The 21,713-nt window shown below is 36.4% G+C and overlaps 1 protein-coding gene across 1 annotated transcript; it reads left to right on the top strand.

The window, feature by feature from the left end:
* The first annotated feature begins 53 nt into the window (after window positions 1–53).
* On the top strand, window positions 54–20,480 carry LOC116173339 (proclotting enzyme-like). Its single transcript, XM_031490744.1, has 6 exons — window positions 54–352; window positions 18,536–18,847; window positions 19,013–19,241; window positions 19,293–19,477; window positions 19,712–20,053; window positions 20,101–20,480. Exons 1-6 carry the CDS (start codon window positions 287–289, stop codon window positions 20,386–20,388), a joined length of 1,422 nt encoding a protein of 473 aa, XP_031346604.1. The 5' UTR covers window positions 54–286; the 3' UTR covers window positions 20,389–20,480.
* Window positions 20,481–21,713: the final 1,233 nt, after the last annotated feature.

The raw sequence follows: 21,713 nt of genomic DNA, 5'->3' as shown, positions 1-21,713 counted from the left end.
GTCAAATCTGTATGTATACAAATAAAATGTAAATAAAGATAGATAGTTCATAACGTAAAGTTTGTTGTGATGTAAACTTGACGTGCAGTCGGCTTCTACTTTTGTTGATATTAAAATAGTACAGTATATAGTCAGTATTAAAGCCTCCAATGTGTACATTAGCTCCCGTGCGTCTCGGAATTATTAATTGATAAATAATGCTCGTTAGACGTATTTACAAATACGCGATAATTCATAAGTGCTAGTACTCAATTTTCCTTGTTAAAAAAAAGTGCCACTGCCGGACATGGAAAAAAATGTTTACCTATTATTGTATTTTTTTAGTTTTTGGAACGAGGCGCCCGCTAATCAGGTGAGAATTTTTATGTTAATTTATACACGTGTTATCCTTCGTTAAGGTCGACATTTACGCACCTTTAATCGCATCTAATAAAATTATGCACTTTCAAAAAAAAGTGCTGAAATAAAGTGTGAACTTTCTCTCGCGTAATTATTTTTCTGATCAAATTGTATTTAGGTAACAGCTGATTTACATGCATTGAAAACGTCAGTTCTTTATTTGCTTCGAGAAATCTCGACGAATGGCAAGCAGTGCAATTATGAGGGTCATTGTCATGGCAAACGTGCATTTGATTTGTTTGTAATTAACTGATGAGTTAAATTAAAAATGGTTATAAACCGCCTTTGGCCTAATTAGATTAGATTTTTTGTGGAATAGTCTAACAAGCCCATAATTTTCAAATCTAAAGAGGAGCAATTTTCGGTAATTAAAACCAAACCGAGTTCAGTACTAACTCCCGTAAAATTATATAGGCTTTGCTTAAAATAGTATTGGATAGTGGATACAAAAACCGAAAAAAAAGAAATGTATCGAATACTTTATTGAATCCATTCGTAAGAAATTGCTAACCGAAGAATTTGTTGTGGTAGATCATCTTCAGATACTCCCCATCTCACGATCAGAATTCGATTCAGCGTAAATAGGTATAACAAATTTAGCATAGGTATCACCTGAATCGGGTTAAATAAATGAACAGAAAGCTGCGTACGAAATATAAATTCTTTTACAAATGAAGATGTGGGGAACAAAACCTTTAAAACTTCAGTAATTGCCTCAGTGGATCTCTATTAGGTTAGTGCACTTTAATCGTCAAAATTAGCGTGGGTACTCTCATACTGCACAAGTGCTCTTACTTTCATTAGACGTAAATGAGAGGAGCCAAAAGAAATGATTTATACACTTCAAGTATGTTCATGAATTTAGCGCATCCTTTCTGTTAATTTTAACTTGCAATTAAACGTGGTTGTCAAAATACATTTATGAAACCTCATAACTAGCAAAAATTGAAAATTTGTATACACCTTAGATATTTTCCTATGAAAAATTAATCGAAATTAATATTCGAGTGACGGGTATAAGTTAATATTTTCAAAAGCCCAAATCGAATACCTCACCCTTATTTCCCGTTTTTCAAATATAAGACTGCTCTAAATTTGTAGAAAGGTTGTGACCTCGTAACTGATAAATAATTTATAATAATAATATACATTTACGTTACGGAAATTTTTTATATACGTCAGAAAAGGAAAGGACAATAGTTACAAACTTGTAGAAGCCTTTGTTAATAGACTCTATTTTTGTTACCATTTTACAACAATGGGAAAGGAAAGTTCGCAGGGCATGTGGAAACACACATTGTTCAATTAGTTTCAAATTTTATGTCAAATTCGGGATCCGTCCGCCTGTGCTGTAACCATCTCCTACACTATTCAATCTATTAAATTCGCTTTTTCTATATTCGGAAACATATACACCGTTTCCCAGATAAGGATGTCTATTTTCTATTTTCCAGAAAATTTATCCCATAGGTATTCTCATACGTTTAGGGTGTTATGCGTGGCTCCACCATCCTGTTGAAACCACCAGTTTACAACTGTTGTTTTTTTTTGCGCAGTAGATCGTTTTATTCGATTAAAATGCTACTCGATACAGTATGTATCTTTTTTCGGTCCTGAGGTCGTGTCTTTTATTTTTTGTATATGTTCAAATAAGATCAGAACAAAATCAAAACGAAATCGGCAAATTTCTCTAATTTGACCATCGTCTTCTATGATTTTAATAAATAAATAATGTTTAAACGGGGCTCCTATGTCTTTTTCTCTGGAGGTGAGGGGGGGAGGAAGGTGACCTATTTAAATTTTTTTGTACAAATTTGGAATTCCCTGGCTGCTCTAATGTTATATTTCTTATATGTATATGATACAGATTTATTAACATTTATATCGTTCTTACAGCCATTTTTGGCTGTAAATAAAAGAGGACTATAGTAAAGTTATGTGTTGTGTTTGCTACGGGGGTTCCTTCTGGATTTGAAGATTACCATCGGTTCCGCCCGGCAAGGCAAACCGTCTTCTTCTGAGGCTGCTCAAACGATAAAAATAAATGCTCCGGCTAACTCAAATCGGTGGGCTTTTTTCTCTTTTGAAACTGCGTAACAAACCTTAAACTGCCGCCTACCAGTCTTCTGCCTCAACTCCTACTCCTCCCTTTCTTTCCCCTCGTTCTTTGTTAAAGACAGGCACATTGAAACCAAATAGATAATATATTGAAATGATATTAGCGATACAAACAATTTACAGGGATCTAGCAGTTCTTCTCTTCTCCTTGTAAAAACACTAGCTTAACAATGACAACTAAACTAAATAAAAAATCCTATTAGGTGAAACTAATTTACTCAAGGGGTGGCCATCCTCTACAGTTTGAAAATTGCAACAACAGGTAATCGTTTTTTAATCCAGCGTGGGCTGGGACTTATTTAAATAAACACAAAAATTTATCCTACTCTTCGGTAATCGTTCATTGGACTTTAATAATCAATCAAATCAAAAATTTTTTTACTATAGCTTAATTACCAAAAAGTGGAATTTTACAGAATATTACAAATTTAATTTAGACTAACCTTTACAACATTTGTACAGCCGATCTTGTGAACTGCTCTTTCCTCTGGTACAGGGTGGATGTGATGAAACCTGACACTTAGGTCTCTGTGACTTCCTAGGGGGTGGCTTGAATTTAACACACGGAAACAAAAATCCACGGTGCCTATCCTTCCTCGGAACGAAAGCAAAGTTTAGTGTTTGAACGGAAACTTAGTCCAGGAAATCCTTCGCGTGGCGAGTGGGAGACGGCTAGTTGCCAAAGTTTCTACACAGCACGGGTACTTAATTTTATTTTATTAGTTTATTAGCTTTGACCGCCTGCGGGAGACGGATTTTTGAGTTAGCGGTACGGCAGAACACAAACTTTTATGATCACTATCCGACGGTAAACCGCGATGGTTCAAAGTATTATTTCACCAGCTCTTCTTGGGGCAAATATCTCTCCGAAACGCAGCGCTCCTTCGACAAATGACCGTACGGCACTAGTAGGAAATTCCACCTGGGGCGGATCCCGAAATTCTGCGCCTTGAGGACTAGGGCAGCACTTTGACTTATATATCCTCGAGAAATCACAACGTATCCTAACGCGATTCACTGCATCCAAAGTAAACTGGGGTGAAGCTCAAGGGTTCGCCCAAATATCACCTGATTGGAACCTGGGTCTTCTTCGCCAAAAAAATCAACACGAAAAGAAAATAACACTTCGGAACGGGTGCAAAAAGCACGCAACTGGGAGCAACCGAAATAAGCCGGTGGCTCAAACCGCCAAGTGTACCAAAACGATCGCTCAAGGTACGTGTTGACCGCTTGACGTACTAACCGCGAGTCTCTTAAAAACGCGATCACTCAAAGTACGTGTTGACCCCTCGACGTACTAACCGCGAGTCTCCTTAAAACGCGATCACTCAAGGTACGTGTTGACCCCTCGACGTACCAACCGCGAGTCTCCTTAAAACGCTCCCCTTCTTCAGAATTGAAATGAAAAAACCACACCCAAATTACCATAAAACAAAAATGGATCCCGCTAGAAATTCTCCCATTGGTTTAGATAAAGAAGACTTAACCCACTCTAACTTCGTCGTCAACCTCAAGGAACTGCTGACTAAAACTGATCTCACGGTTTTCTGCTGATGACGTGAAAACTCCTTATCTCTTGACGGCCGGTGCTACATCCGCTCCTATTCTTGGTCTAGACGGCGCCAAAGTTGATAAACGAACGACAAAAAACTCGCATTACTCATGATGACGTCAATCAGCTTTGCACTCTTCCCACGACGAAATTAAATCTGAGCGAAATTAAATCTATCGGACCATAGTCTTGAGCGAACCGAAATGCCCAAACACAAAATTTCTAACCGGAACAAATAATGAAATATACAGGGTGACCTTCACTATCATGACAAGAAATTTCGAAATTTTTAATGAAATTTGGCGCGAAATCAAACCACTCGTTACATGTTTGATTGGTGGTACTTCCCTGTGAGAGGTTCCCTTAGGAATCCGAAGTTGTTACCTTTTAACATCTACGTCCCGTCTCCACTGAGCTAGTGAAAGGGGAGCGCTACTGGTGAGGGACTCAGAGAAGGAAATTCAGGTAGGGTGGTTGCGCCAATTATTCTATTTGCGTATGTTCTTCTGCTTCGGCTATTAGCTAAGTTAGCGTTGCAACGGTTTTTTAAAAATTAGGTTAAACACAGTTCTTGCTACGAGGATTAATTGGTTTCACACAAGGAGCAAACAAAAACTGTGTGGGCCACTACGTCGGGAAAATGACAAGTGGAAAGTGTACAATGACTTGCACGAGAAAAAGAAATATACAAGCCAAGTGGTAGAAATTACATCACAACTGTTAATTTATACAGCATAAATGTATAACGATTAACGACTTATCGTAATTAATATGAGGACGTTATTGTTATTATTGCTAACTATTATACACTGTGTCCAAGATACGGATGTCTATCATGGGGATCTCGGAAGTCATAGAAGATACTATGATAGTCAAATTAGAGAAACCTTGCGCAATTAAACAGTTATTATCATGCTGTAAAGAAAACCAGAAAATTCCGATTACTTTCGAAGATATGCCAGAAAAACCGAAATTTGCCGATTTTGTTTTTATTTTTTCATGACATTATTTGAGCAGATAAAAAACACTTTCTAATTGTCACTATTTGAACTCGACAAGACAGCGTTGAGAGGTTTTTAACACAAAATTTCGTTTCTGACAAATCACTATCAACTTTATTTTTATATATGGCCCGTAAAAAAAGTACATACTGTATTGAGTATCAATTTTGATTACGAATACAACGATATACGGCACACAAAAAAACCAACGTTGGAAACTGTTGGTTTCAATAGGAAGGTGCACCCGCGCACAACGCCCCAATCGTGCCAGAAAACACTTCATTAACGATTGCATAATGCCAAAAGTACTAAAAGTAAAATATACGAGTTGTTCTTCCTATAAATTGGTGACATTGTTACTTGCGGGTAACAGAAGGGCGGGATAATTCCAACAATTCCAGATGCTGTGAGAAGTTCAGCGTTTTTTGCTTTTTATTTTTTTAGAGGTGCCTCTGCAGAAGATCTTAAGTTGTTCTATACTACTACGATATTTATCTTTCGAATTTCCTTAGGAAAACATAATTCGGAGTACCTAACCGGCAGAATATGAGCGTTTTCTACACAGTGTTTTGTTGCGCCATTTGTTAATAGAGAATTTTAGCCGCCCTTTTTCCCCGAAGTCTGCAATCACAGTGAACGAATCATGGTCGCAGGAACGGTACAATATTGTTCCGGTGACATGTACTAGTATTAATAGTGTATATATACAATAATACAGGTCAATATTTTAATAAACATGAACTTATGATTTATATCTATTTCTTACATGCTTTCACTACTTTTACAGTAAAGGTTCCCATTGCAGTTCTGTGGAAACGCGTTCCACTTTTAGTGGTACCGGACGTCAGCATCAAAGAATTTATTTGGGCGTCACTGATCAACGAAATTAAATTCTAATTAGGTAATAAATTCACAACATGTAGAAAGCTTCTAAAACTAAAGCCATAAAGGTACCTATTAAGAATATCGCCTATTCCCATTTCATCGATTCCCGCTTTGTCGACTAATTAATTGTACATACTAATCTTGTTTTATTTTATAAAATGTTTACGTTTCGTCACCTCGTTCAGCCCATTACTTATGATCTATGACCTAATTAGATTTTCACAAGCTTTGAAATTTTGAAGTCATTTTTCATGACAACTACATTTTAGATGTTTAACTTTCGTACACTGGCGAGTTTTTTAGGGGATGGTAACCCCAAAATTTTTAAATTGCAACTCCTGTCGAATTTCGCCATCTTTTAGAGGCAATAAAAAATAAACACGTTCCAGATCTTATAACACTGGATTTTTTCTTTTGGGGGTTTTTAGAAAGTGGATGCAACAAATCCGGAAACAATCAGCAAAATCGCATACTTGCAGAATCCACCAAATCACTAGGGATGCTCCAAAGGATTCAAAATTTCATTTATAACCGTTTGGGTCGAAATCGAGGAAAGTTTACAAAATTTATTGTAAAAATGTTGCTTTCTCATTTGGTATAGGTAGGATTGGTAGACTTGGGTTTTGGTTTTCGAAATGTATTTCCGAGTGTGTTTCTGTTCTTAATTGCCTTTAACATATGGTAAAACTCGACAGGGGTTGCAATTCATGCCTAAGTAAGACATTTTCATAAAATCTGTGCCCTCTCACATTGACAAATAGTTCCTTTTTTGAAATCGGTGTTTTTTTGATAACTTAGCAGACCGGATTTTTCAAATTTTCTAATGAAAACATTAATCGGTACACGAAACTGCAAACCTTCGCGCATTTACCCTAATATCTTCAATAATAGCAAAGTTTCCTTGTAATGTAACCCCACTCGAACGGGGACACTCTGTGTAAGGGGTACTAAATTAAAATTAGGTTCGAGGCGCAACTAGGTTTTATTTTAATGTAAGTGCGCCATACACTATACAGTTTTCAGAAGTTCTACAGTAAATTGTACTGATTTGTAAAGTAAATACGCAAATACATATTCCAGTTCGATAATTACCATTGCAATCTTGTTTACATACGGCCTTCGTATGTCAAAGCACGTCAACAAAAATTATATATGTACATTCGTGACACACACATCCTTAAAGAATTTTTTGCATGGAGATCTTTACCTTTATCACAACTACGGTTATTACTACAAACATCTTCTTAATTAAACAATTTGAAAACGAAACAAAAACATCGCAAGGTTTAAAACCACTTTATTCCGGAAATGTGTGTAATAAACGATTATCAGAAAAAAAAATAGACTTGATAAAAACAAAGCAACTTTAAATCAAAATAGTCAAGATCTTACAATGGCCAATGCACCTCAATAACATGGCCAAATTCCAAATTTCGACAGTTAACCTCAAGATAAACTTTTGTAAATTGTCCATGTCGGAGTGAAGCGCAACTATTCTACATCTGATTATGAATTGACTTGTTTTCTGTATAAATTTGCTCCAAAAATATCAATAATCCTAATAAAAGTGTTTGATAGAACTTTTAAGATTTAAATGTTGATATTTCTACGCACATTGTAATACATACAGGGTGTTCATTTGAAAACCTCCCACCACAGATTTATCGAAAACTTCTGATTAAAGGAACAAACGCTTGTTTTTGTTTTCTATCTGAACAAATTAAGATAAAGAGGTAAGAATGGAGTCACAGTTAAACGGCTGATATTTATGTTTTTTATCATCATCAATATCAACCTGTTTTACTTGAGTATAACTGTGACTCCATACGTACGTCTCTTCTATACAGCACAGGTTCAACATGGAACAATTTATTCACTTTATAAATTAAGATAGGTCGATTAAATTCATTAAATAAAGATTTTTCTAATTTTCTCAAAAATGAATTTTAAAAAATCAAACATCAAAATAAAGCACTTCGAAAGACCTTCCAAACAAGCTATTACTCGATACCAGTCATATTCTGAGGACATTTGGAATCATTGTTGATCATAAGAACCTGTACTGTAAAGTGAGGCGGACCATAGACGACTTCGTGATATTAAAAAAATTCCATACATTTCAAAAATGTTTGGAACATTTTCGAATGATTACAATGATAATGCAAGATAATTTCTCTTGATCCCAAAAAAAGTGTGAAGATACTTCAAGTTTTTAAGAGGATTAAAAATAATGAAACTAGGAACAAATTTAATAGACTTTGATACGAACTTTAAGGGATCTAGAGAGCAACTTAAGAGAAGGACTTCTAAGAAACACTAAGAAACGCTTAAAAAGAAACTGGGCAAAGGTTCAGGGGAACGTAAATAAAATTGGAGAAGTGTTTTACATTGAAAAATGGGGTTGACCTACCACTTTTATGACAGACATCTGCGTTTTGGATCCCTAGAAACCCAGATCTCAGTGATCGTCGATCCGTCTGTCTGTGCACCGATTCCTGCCAAACTATTGAACGGAAAGTAACTAAAGTTGGCACACGTTTTCTTAGGCAAAATATGAACTGAAAAACAGAGGAAAATGTGCTTATTGTCGTTATTATGTCAATTAAACGTTCTGGTGCCAACTTATGAGAACTGTATTTTCCAAGAAAAACGAATTTCTACTGAGGATGGTATTTGCGCGGGATACGGCAAATAATTATTTCGCCTTGCCCGCTCACTCTTAGTAACCAATCTGGCGATCTAATCTCCTTAAACAAAGTTGGCGCACACATCCGCATAAAGAAGCATAAGTTTTTTAATTTTTTTTTTCAGACAGCAGTAGTAACAATTCCAATCTCTTCCACGACGGGATTTTCAAGATAAGTAAAATCTAGATTCCGAGCAGGAAGAACGTTGACATAAAACCCTTCCATTATGACAAATGTCAATTTCGTCATTTAATCGGAAAAAAATTGGACAATTTTATAAATTAAATTGAAATTATTTAATAATATTCATTAACAGTATAAGACATCTCGTATAGTCCTGAGGAAAGTTGCCCAAACGAAGTGGGGGGGTTCAAAAATAACCCAACGAGCTTTTGTTTATATTATTGAAAGCTGTTTTAATGAAATTTAATTCCAAAAAACATTTCGGTCAGTTTTAAATTGTTTATATAATAGTGCCATCAAAATTTAATCTATGGTGCCAAAGTCGTTATTGACAAATGTTGCTATGGAGATCGTATGTAACACAACCACTATTAAAACGCTCTTCGACTATATAAAATTAAGCTCTTGGGCGTCGGTGTCCAAGTTGCCTTTATTAAGAAATCTGTACATCTGCATGATTTTCTTAGAGCAAAATTAAATTCCAAGAATTGCCGTTTCCTGGTTTTGACAAGTTGGCAAGTGGACGCATGACAAAGTATTTTCCATGTTTCTGCCTTACAAACGAACCTCCTTATACTAACCTCATTCTTATTATGATAAATTCTTTGTGTGGGTATTTTTAATTTTGATTTTATACATACTTCCTAACGCGTTATATAGAGCATAACATGCGTTGCTTCATTGTGTAACGTTTATCATTCCAGGACATTTTCCGGTTAAATTTAGCATTGCAGTCGCCTAATCGTAAAGCCCCGACGTAGTAAACTAGATAATTAGGAAATGCATCTTACATAAAAATTTCGATTTATCAAAACACCTAGGTACTGTTCAGCTCTTTCACCTGCGACATTGGTATTTGGGTTATTCGACGGAAACATTACTAAAATAAAGGTTGCAACACAAAACACAAGTTATTAAAATATTTGCGCATTAATGTTGTAGTAAACATCGAGGTGAACTTCGTTATCAATTTCAGATTTGAAGTACTAATGGTCTTACGTAAATTTAATGTTACTTCTAATACATCAAAACAACACAAGTAACATTGAGAAAAGGTCTGCTACTCTGTGCGCAATGATGCGGTGAATCATCTTAATTATAAAAATATAAATTAAAAAATTTAAAAATTCCAGCACGTGTCTCGTTAAATGCTTCCTTATGTTGTTTTCACACGAAATGGGCAGGCGATGTTCTGCGATACTAGAATACACTAAAATTAATGGCCATACTTCACTGTTTTTGTCATACCAAAAACATGAAAGTTTCCGCTCGTCATCAATTTCTGGCGGATTAAATTAAAAGGATTGTGCAAAGTGTGTGTGTTGTGGCCAACCGCGAGAGGAAGGATTTATGGTAGGCCTTTTAGGAAGTTGGACATCTGCATTTTCATGTCACAATTTCTAGCCTTACTTTTTCCAGACCATCCCGGCTGTGGGCCTACATGAAATGAACGGGGTTGTTATCACACATTAATTGGGGGTTTATTAAAATGTATCCTCCCTAAAGTATATATGGTTTCAGTCCAAGAAAGTTTAGTAACTAACAGCAGCAATAATTCAATGAATATGCTAAGGTTGGTCCTATTATTCAAGCCTAAAACGCCGTAAAATCTAAACGCCCATACTGTCGTTCGGAATGTTTTAAATACCCAATTGATTTATAAATTGAAACACCATTCATAGTCACACATGATTTCCGATTACGTTAATATTTAAAAGCCATTGACCTAATTTAGCTAAATTAAATCGGTATACTAATCTTTTGTATACGATAATTAACTACAGCATCCGATAACTTTCCAACGAAATTTACTTATTACATAAAATTGTGTTTAGTCATGGGAAAGTAATGAATTTGTCCAAACAAAAAGGGTTGAGTAAAATCTAGAGGCCGTTCATTGTACTCGCTGTAACATTTAAGTTGTTACCGTAGTCAATGATATGTTTAAATGGATTTTGTTGACAATTCATTTAATTTCAATGGAGATTTATTTCTGACATCATAATTAACTAGGTTATTTATTGCGATTTTTTTTGTCAAATTTTTAGCCGCCAGTCAACTTTGACGATATAATAAATCGCCGTTACCATTTATAATGTCTCCTCGGAATGTGATTCGATTTGGGTTGGTAAAAATGTTAAGAAACACTAATTGCTAATCGAAAACGTCGGTTTTTTAACACGTGAAATGCTAATATGTATATCAAAAATTGGAAACGACATTAATTAATCCACCTCTAAAACAGACATTTAGTTATTCGTATACACGTGAATGGTACCATTGACGACAGGGTACATGTGCGAATTGGAATGTGAAATCAAGGTCGAAAATGCAGTTTTACAATATAATTACAACGCAATAACAATTCATTTTATAATTTAACAAAATGAGAAAACTGGGTGGCATAAATTTTGAACCCCCTATTTTTTAGGATAACGATGGTTCAGCCAAATAATGTCGACTTCGCGAAATAAACATAAAAAAACATTATCTAGGCACAGATTAACTACAGTAGTTAACCTGTGATCTAGGTGAATACGGTGTCGTTCCCAGGCCAATATAATTATGACGATCGAATTTTAAAAAATAATGCGAAAAAAATTAATGTACTTCAGTATTTACCAGTCTCGCCCAAGCTTACTTCATCTAATAACTACTCTCGTCCCGAGAATTAATACCGTTATTGCAATTACTGAACTAATTATTTGAAATTGACTAATTCTCTAACTTTCTTTTCATAATTTAATAAAAATGTAAATTTTTCTTAGCAGTCAATAATTATTATTATTTATACCTTGGCTGCTTGAGTTTAGCTCAAGTATTATTGTTCCCCCATAAATTTTTAAAGTGTTGCGAAATTACGAAATTACTCTCAAGATTTTCTAACCTGTGAGAATAATTTAAAAGATACATTTTTAGATGCCAAAAAACGATACGGTTTCATTCAACGCTTGCATTGAGGCCCTTATGACAAAAAGAGCGGGCATCGTTACTTTGTACTACTAAAAGTGCGATCGAAACTCTTTTAGAATTCCGAATGCTGGGGCCCTAAGCAATTCAATTTACGTTTACGCCAGGGTTACTAAACCTGCAACTTTTTTGTTTCAAAAAATGGTAGTAAGAAGTAAGAAGTAAGAAAATGGTGTAAGACCACCCTCTAACTCTTTCTTGTAGTAAAAAGTTACGCTCTTCGTTACTTTTCCTGCTACAGTCGTAGAGGGTTGTCAAAAATTGTAGGCCAAGAAAGGTTTCATTTATTCGAAAGACATTTATGTTTGACCAACAACTTGACCGCCTTCTTCCCCTTTCGGGTTTTGAAAAAAAAATGGTCTACGTCTTCATTAGCTTGCTTTACTGAGAAACCTTCACCTGCACTCAGACGTTGCTCCTAAGCCATGGTCACTACCATTAACTAGGTATAGATGACCTAAAGAGTAGTGTGTCTTGGATAATCGTGGTTTCCAATTTTAGTTAAATGACATACACAATAAATGTGACTTGATCAAATTTTAAGGTGGAACTTACGGAAACGGGTGGTCCAAAAAAACACTTTTGACTTGTCGAACGCAGCAGTTAGAACCTTTGAATAGATTCCTTTATTGGTAGATGCGTATTTAGACGGACCAACCAAAAGGATGCAGGTTAAACGAAATTTTTTCATACTTATATAAATTTGTTCCGAGGAGCAGTAGTATGGGAACGGGTGGTCTAGAAAATATGCGCCTCATTCAATACAAAATTTCATTGCACTTTTATTGGGGCTATGAGTCTTTTACAAGATATAAACGTAAAACCGAAAAAATGCCCTTTTTGTAGGTACATTTTTGCTTCCACGGGAGAGTCCCCCTGACCTGAGATAGTAATATTGTGCAACAAATGAAGCCATTATAGTTATTAAGGTATCAAGGGCGTTATGAACTAAATAACGCCCCAGGTCAACAGTGTAGAACCCGAGGGCCTCTGGCCCGAGGGTTATACGTTGACCGTGGGCGTTGTGTTCATAACGCCCGTGGTGCCTTCAACGTTTTATGTCATACTTGATGATTTTCCAAGAATTAGCGGTGCCAGATGATTAAAAGAGAAGATAATGAGAATCATCAAAATTAAGTTATCCATGGTCGTAACCGAGGTCGTAACTATGGAGATAGATATTATATTTGTCAAAGTCAAACGTTCCTAAAACTGTCTGAAAAATGGCAGACGAAGCGTCTCATTTACCGGCGCACGTTCTTGCGCGAGCCGCAAAAGCGAATGAAGCCATAGTGTCACAAAAATCGAAATCCTCTTATGAAAAAGAGTACGCTACTTTTGCAAAATGGATGGTGAGTAATTCTGTGGAAACAATAAACGAAACCGTTATGTTGGGTTAATTCCAAGAGTCGGTATGTTTAAGTAATTTTTTTCACTACTAGCGTCTGATGACATGATTATTAACCTTTTTTCCACTTGTAAAGTAGGCTTTCTCGGCATTTTTCAAAGTGGTTAATAATTTTTTATTATTAACTAGTAGTCAATAATGAGAAATGTCACGCTGTCACTTTTAGAAAACACATCCCGAAATTTCGCTCAATGAACGTTTAGAAAAGTTCTCTAAAACGAATAATTTTCACCATTCGCAATTTCCAGAGAAATTACATACCTAAAATTATCACATTTTGAAAAAATTCGAACGAAATTACTCTTTGAAACATCTCAATGACAGAACAAAATATGGCCTGTTTGACTTGTACTTCCACTTACTTGATTGACATGTTAAATTAAGAAACAAACAATTCTGTCCAACCGTTAACTCTCTTATCAATATAATATGTTAATTTAGAGGATTTCAAGTGCTAGTAGTGAAAAAAATAGTATATATACCACGGTAGAGAAGTATATTATTGCCTTCGCACCTTACACCCCTCGGCGCAAGCGCCTAGAGATGTAATCTTGGTGCTCAGGCAATAATAGTGGACTTCTCTACCTTGATATATAATGTACTATTATTAGTCATTAAACGGAAAAGTGATTTACACTCAGACTCATTTTCTCCCAATTCGCTTTGGACGAAATTTTCAATGCTACGTAAAGGGTTAGGTAATGGTAAAGAAGTAGATTAAGAGTTTCGAAAAATTTGTGCAGGTACAAGGGTAATTAAATTAAGTTCAGAAAAATCGTAGAAAAAAATCAAAAATCCTTACTCGCGTACAGATAGTCTTTTCTTACAGAAGCACCTGATCCGCAGTATCTGATGTACAAAGGAGAAAGAAAATGTATGGGTATGGGGCAAACTGGTGCGGTGTTCTCTGGACAGTCCCATCAGAATTGTTCTTTTTACTTCAAAGAATAACAGTAGGATAATGCGACATCAACACAGTTCATTTTATTTAGTTGTTGAAAATAAAAAGTTCGTACAGATTCATTATTCCATATTTATAGGATTTACAGAAATAACGCCCTTGGGCGTTATAGAAATAACGCCCGTTGCTACGCATAATTGGGGTTGTCATGGTGGAGTGCATTATTTGTCATTTAATGTATCTTGATTTAGGATTATTATAACTGAATAATAATCAAGTATGACATAAAAACAATAAAACCGTTTGTAGGGTCTAATTCGGATTCGTCTAATTTGATGGTTTTATTCTACTGGCCTAATAAATAAACCTGCTTTTCCTCTTCAATATATTTTTAACGCTGCCAATGCTTTGCTGTTATTAGTTTAATTATTGGGCATATCGTTTTTACTTATGTCAATTTTGGTTGAGTTCTGGTTAAGTAGTTCTTTAAACATTTAGGGGTAGCATTTGTTACAGATTACAAGGTTACTAATTGCTAAATTGCAATAAAATTTTTACAGCGTTTGTATCCCATAAGTCAACTACACGTCCGCAGGACCTTACATTTTGTCCAATACCAGCATTTATTTTATTTTCTTTCCAAAAATTTAGTACCACGTCATTTTTAATTTAAAAAAGTGATTTGGGAAAAGGTGATGGCTAGTTATAAGCAAAAACCCGTAAAAATTGAATATTTTTCATGGTCGCACTGATGGCCACCATATTATGCTCAACTCGGTAAAGCAATTTCCCACCATCCCATAATTTCATATAAGGGTAAAATTCATACCAGATTAGAATGTGCAGTGAGCTAAATTTTCACATTTCATGTTGATTTACCTATACGTAAAATAATTCCTTACCACAACTAAGGGTAAACTAGTGAGAGAAAGAACTCACCCTTAATATTTCTTCAACATCGCTATAACGGTTTAGATGATACATTCGGGTCGAACACTAACGTTAAACTAACTTTATGTGTAAAATCTCCCCTGATAACAGATAACCGTGACTAATATAAAACAGGTCATTTTCTTTAGTGTGACCAACAACTATGAGTAAACGCTCAAATCGCTTCGAAATATTTTACGCTTATTAATCTTTGAAGGCAACCGATTTAATAACCAAAATGCACGTGTGTTGACACCAAGATTTGATCATGATAGGTAATTTTCCCGGAAATGATGTTTTCGAAAAATTTAATGAAAATTAATAATTTCATTTCTGTACATAAACAAAAACACGTCGTGATTTTGTGTTGTGTACAACATTTTTTTGAGGTTTTAAATTTTGATCCCAACTTTCTATACACTTTGTAACATTTGTTGTAAGTTAGAAGCGGTACACACTTGAACCAAAGGCTCATAATCCTGATCTAATTTGATCTGCTCATTTTATTTTATTTCGTAGTCAGGATACGAACACAAAACGTTTTGTAAGCAAAACGATAAATTTTGGCCAAGGATCTCGAAATCCGTTAGGATGCAAGACATCAAAAGTACCCCATCATTAGCCTTAACAGTAGTAGTGAATCTGTTCCTAAAAATTACTCAAAGAAGAGCCAGTTGCAACCACAAGCACTAGCACCTGATATGGTTATATAACACTCCCTCGGCAACCCTATTTATGCTTATACCGAGTCTGTAAAGCAAAATGCTAATGATTTGAGCTCCATGTCAGATACATGGATGCCAGACGGACATATAATCGTAGCGAGCACACTTGATTATGTCCACAGAGCAAGAAACTTCCTACTCTGAGGTTATGTCCCCAGTCGTTTTTGGTATTCAAAGAGAAGATTCCTAACCCATGGATGGCACACGGATTAGGTTTAATTGCTGGTCGCCCTCATCGGAATAATTTTTAAATAATTGTTTATCGCAACTAAGGTAAACTACTCATTGAAAGAACTCACCCTTAATATTGCCTCAATGTCGCTATGCTTAGGATAAAGCATTCGAGTCAAGTATTAACATCAAACTAAATTTGTACGGTACGCTGCGTGAGGTAAATTGTGTCCTGATAACAGATTACCTTGACTGTTAAAAGTGGTCTATTTACTTTACTGTGTATTACGAAGAGTTGATAAGTAAGCCGATTTAATAAGCGACATGCAAAAGAGGTGGGTATGACACGTGTGTACAAAAAAAATGTTTAGCCCTGTTGTAGATTTGCTTCATCATCGTAGGTAATTGTACTCAAAAATAATGTTTTGGCAAACATAGTCGTATAATGAAAATTAATAACAGCCATTTGTCATAGGCACACTTTTATTCCTCTACATAAATTACGCTACACGTCGTGCTCTAGTGTAGAGAATTGATTGGGGTTTCATATTTAATTTTTTGGAGACATTTTCTTGCGAATCTAGCTAATGGAGTTCTTCCCCTGCCACTTTATAGTGTCTTATATTGAACAAAAAAAGACGTTCTTTGGTTTGAGTTAGGGTTATTTTTAAGAGATTTTGAATGTTTTACTATTATATTAATTCCTTTCCCATTTTTTGAATTTTCATCTGTTTTTCGCAATCAGGACACTAAAAAGGCTGCCAAAAATTTAACACGTTTCGTTACTCTTTCAACCTACTTAGTACATAGTCATGATATATATCGAAAAAATCGTAAAAAAGGGTCTTGTAATCTTTGCTTCTCAGATCCTTCATTAACTCGTCTTTCCTACAAACGGTTTCTCTTGCCAGTTCTTCTTCGTCAGCAATGAATTCTTCCACAGTTACTGTATCTTTTTCGGTTTGGGCTTTCTAGACTCTCAAGCCTTTAGGGCAGCTATTTCCCTTAGGGCTTTATCTTCCTTCCCAAGTTTGCAGTACAGAAACCATTCTTGACAGTGTACGCCCTTTACCTGTTGTTGTCATCTTCGGCCCTAGCCTTGTACCGGTAGTGCTGGACACGTACCTGTCGCCTTTCTAATTTCGTTGACTGACTGAATCAGTTCGCCTTTAGGGCCAGTTCCCGGCGCTCAGGCATTCCTTCCAACTTTAGCTGATCCAGCCCTATAGCACTTTGGTCCAGTTTTGGAGTACTTCATGTCGTATATTCGCTTCACCACACCTTGCACTCCGAAGACATAAAGCGAAATATTTCTACCCTCCCTTAGGCGTAACTGATACAATAAATTACGTCCAACAAAACTGATCAATTATCACAGACTATGGTAATAATAGATTATATTGAAATACACTTATGAAAAAAATGTCCTTGCTGTTGTAATAAATCGATTACTTAACGTCTAAAACAGGAATGGTTTTGTTCAAATTTATTAATTCATCCTTGGTCTACTCAAACTTATCAGACAATCATCAAGCTTCCTTTTTAGGAATGTTGCACTGCACTTCTGTTTTACACCTTCAAGCTAGAAAGTTGAATTTGAGGTTCCTCCCTTAACAATGCAAAAATGGCAGTAATGTTTTTGTTACTTTTTGCACCCGACAAACAAATTAAGAAACAATCAAGACCAATAAAATTACCATTAACTCTGACCTACTGAGAGAAATTCTAAATAAGTCGATATCCTTGGGTTACTCAATCAATACATATTAAACAATGATATTGGAATTCTACTAATTAAGAGATTAGCATCTTATACTCGTGCCTTGCCAAAGCCACTAGCGTACAAAGATTAATCGCAAAAAACCTAAATCGAGTAAGAAAAATTTGTATTATCAGTTATGAGCACGTAATGCTTTGGTGTGCATAACCATGTTTGATTACTAAAAGCTTCACCACGTAAAACGTAAATCCATTAGTGCTACCATTTTATTACGAATGAACTTGTGTTCGTATCACCCAATATCTCGATTTATTTGCATGAGATCAAAGAGAGCCGGCCTTGTAAGTCAAACTTATTGGACGGTTAATTACTACGGGATCACATGGATATCGCAAGTCATAGTAAGGGTCAAAAATTAAAATTAACGGGCCACTCCACTTAATGGACCAACAAGGACACTCGCCAAACAGTGAAGAAAAAAGTTTGTCAGAGTTCCAGATCCTCGAATTCTTCCAGTTCTTCAATTTCTTCTATTCTTTTAGTCATCGAGTTGTTTAAAATTTCACGTTGTTCCATTTCTTTACTATTCGAATCGCTGATGGGTTCTTCAAATGATTTACTTCTGTTTCTTTAACTTCTTGAAGCCCGGAAAATTGAAATTTTCGTAAAAGAAAATGTACCGCGTTTGTACTAATAATAGGTGTTTGCACTGGTCCTGCAAACCACCGATTTTTCTCACTACAGGCAAATAGACCCGTATGAGTTTAAAGATTTCTTTCGCAAATTAATTGAAAAAATGCCAATGACGGGAAAGGTACTGAACGCTTTCTTTTGCTTCACAATGTATAAATCGATAGAAAGAATTTTAGCTTTCCATTGTTACAGATTCCCTCCAGATTTAGACATGTACTCGTCCATGATCTAAGCACGGAATTTGAAAGTGACCACCACCGACAAGGTTTCCGAAACGAAATGATGACTTCAAACCATGCCGCTGGCAGTCCCAAGAATCCGTTATTTACAAAATGGAGTCCATGGTCGAGATGCGAGGATTGTTTGCAGAGACGTATGAAGAAGTGCATCAGCCCGAAGTGCAAGCAATCGAAGTTGTACGAAGAACGGCCGTGTCCAAGGCGGCGATGTCAAAGGCGCCGAAGAGGCCAAGTGAACGGTGATTTTAGAATAATACATGTTGACGTAAGGGCTTGAATTTTGCCAAAATAAACAGAAGTGGTGGTCGGTAATGTTGCAAAATTTATTAATAGCCTAACATATTTGAGATGACACCGTAATCCGCTTCTATTTATTTTTATTTGGCACTACTAGTTACGTCATTTTTTCAACAGAGTCGCGATATTTTAGGACGATATGAGAAAAGGAGGTGCGTCACTCCCAGGACGTACTTGGACTAAATGGTCCAAATGGTCAAAGTGCAGCCAGAAATGTCGTACGTACAGGTACAGAATGTGCAGAAAACCCGAAAAATGCAAGAAAAGGAAGCGTCAAAAGCAAGGGGCGTATTGTTACCACGACAATTCCAGATGTGAGCGGTATGTGTTAGACTTAATGGACACGAATAGCAGACGAATAGGTTATTTTCGTCGACTAAATTTAACGTTCAATTAAATTTGTCAAATTTTAGACACGACACGATACGAGTATAATAATAAGCCACCACAAGTTCAAAGCACGGATGAACGGGTTAACGTTAAGAAACCTAATTGTGGCAGAGCGCGTCGAAAAACGAAGATGTTAAAGATTATCGGTGGAAAAGAAGCGAAAAAGTACAAATGGCCTTGGCATGTTGCTGTTATCAATAGATACAGAGTAGGTAATTCCACTTATAAGCTTTTTGGCAGTCGCATCAAGGTCGAACAATTTGATGCCATTAAATTGAATGGATTCAATGAACCAGTTTGTTTACAAAATAATTCTTTCAACTGAGCTACTGTAGTAAACAATTTCTTTGCCAACCAAGAGTCTCCACCTCACAATTCAGTTTTGCCAGTCACATGCAGAAATGAAATCTTCTTCAATGCTGAAAGTCATTTTGCGTTTCAGGAGGTATTTTGTGCCGGCACACTAATAGCACCACGCTGGATTTTAACAGCAGGTCACTGTGTCAGAAGCTATCTACGAGTTCGCCTAAACGAACACGATTTAAGTAGCATCGACGGTCGAGAATTGGAGCTAACGGTCCAAAAAGTATTCACGCATCCCCGTTTTAATCATCAAACGGTCGATAATGACATAGCACTCCTTCGATTACCTCGAGCAGTTAGTTTAACACCTGTTTGCCTGCCGACTACGGAACCCGAATCTGAAGAGATGTGTTCCGTCATGGGATGGGGTAAGCTTAATAGCAGTGACGAGTACGGTTCGACGGTGTTACACGAGGCGAAGGTAAGATTTGTACTTGTCTTCCGGTAGGGAAACGGTTTCTGTTGCAGATACCCGTGGTACCGTGGGTAACTTGCACGAGATCGTACAAAAAGTACTTTTTAACGACAAACATGTTTTGCGCTGGTTGGGCGTCTGGCATTGCCGATACCTGCGCAGGTGATAGTGGCGGAGGGCTTATGTGCCCATCTCGGAACGGAACTAAACCCAACCGATACTCGATCCAAGGAATAACAAGCTTTGGAGATGGCTGTGGACGACGTAATAAATATGGCATCTACACAATGGTGTTTAATTACTTAGGATGGATTAATTACATTATCGAGACTTATTCATAGTGGTAGCTAGTTAGGTATTTATTATTGTTATTGTTATTATCGTACAAACGTTTATAATAAATTAATTTTAATAATAAATTAAATAACCCGTTTGATGTTACAGTTGGAAGTCTAAAGATTAAAGGAATAAGGAATTGTAACTGGAACCTTGAACGCCGACAGGATTTTTTTATGGTCCATATCGGCGATTAGGGACACTACACCGACCATAGTCGACAAGGGAAACTAGCCCATTTTTCCCCAAACCTCATCACCATATAAGTAGTATTGCTGGCGGTCGCAATGCGTGTAGGAAAATTTTATAGCGGGCAAATTCGGGAAAACGGATAAAAAACGGAAATTAATATCGCGGTCGGACAAAGGTCAGTCAAACAGGCAAAAGATCAAACTTACTTTCGGCACGTAGAACGCAAAAAGATAGATAGATCCGTCCAAAATTGAGGGGTTTCCTTATTAAAAAAACCAATTTGGTACAAGTGGAACAGGGAATATCCAACTCGTCGCGCATTCAATATCGCAACCAATCAATTCGATTTTTAATTAAGTACTTGGCTACTGTTCGTGCTAAAATTCTCGAACATCTGGAAATCGATTCGTTAATTAAGCGCGCAAAATTTGACACCAAAATATCCTCGGTAGGTGCTCCTTTACTGTAACTCATTTAATTAGTGCATGCTAAGTATACATACTCAAAAGGCCAAACGGAAGCGCGTGAACTCTTTACAATAATTAAGTTTATGTTAATTACATGATTTCGGCCTATAAACAATTAACGGTGCAGAAACCAAAAAATATTAATTGTCCTTCATCTTTTCCAGGACAAGACACTTCGGTGGTTACAAAAATAATTCCAAATTCCGACAGGAACGGTCTCCATGGCATCGCGCAGAATTCTCGAAATTACGGTTTTCTATGTAACGAAGCCCAAACCAATCGTTACTATACAGGGTGGACCTCGGAAACGGTAAACTCCACTCAGAAGTGCTTCGTTACAGTAGTAGCTTTATTGAAATTTATAATCTTATACCCCGCGTCCCACGGATCATTACAACTATTGGGGGTAATATAATATTATAATCACTTACGCTATTTTTAGCGTTTATTAGAGATTTATATTCTCTACGGAGTCGTTTGTATGCGTGATGCAATTCCGCCGACCTATCCCCCGGTCTGTCATTTTGGTAAAGTTGTTGGACGTGTCTCACGACCTTGGGAGCTGCACGTTATCGGTTATCCTTATCCCACCATAGGTTACCCCGTCACCTCTCGTATGTGGGATTTTAAAGGAAATGCACTGTTTACTCATGTCTATGATACCGTTCTGG

This window comes from Photinus pyralis, unplaced genomic scaffold (assembly GCF_008802855.1).
Source record: "Photinus pyralis isolate 1611_PpyrPB1 unplaced genomic scaffold, Ppyr1.3 Ppyr1.4_LG6, whole genome shotgun sequence".
In the NCBI taxonomy this organism is placed as follows: domain Eukaryota; kingdom Metazoa; phylum Arthropoda; class Insecta; order Coleoptera; family Lampyridae; genus Photinus; species Photinus pyralis.
Note: the sequence above shows the minus strand (reverse complement) of the source record. Positions and strands in the feature narration are given on the sequence as shown.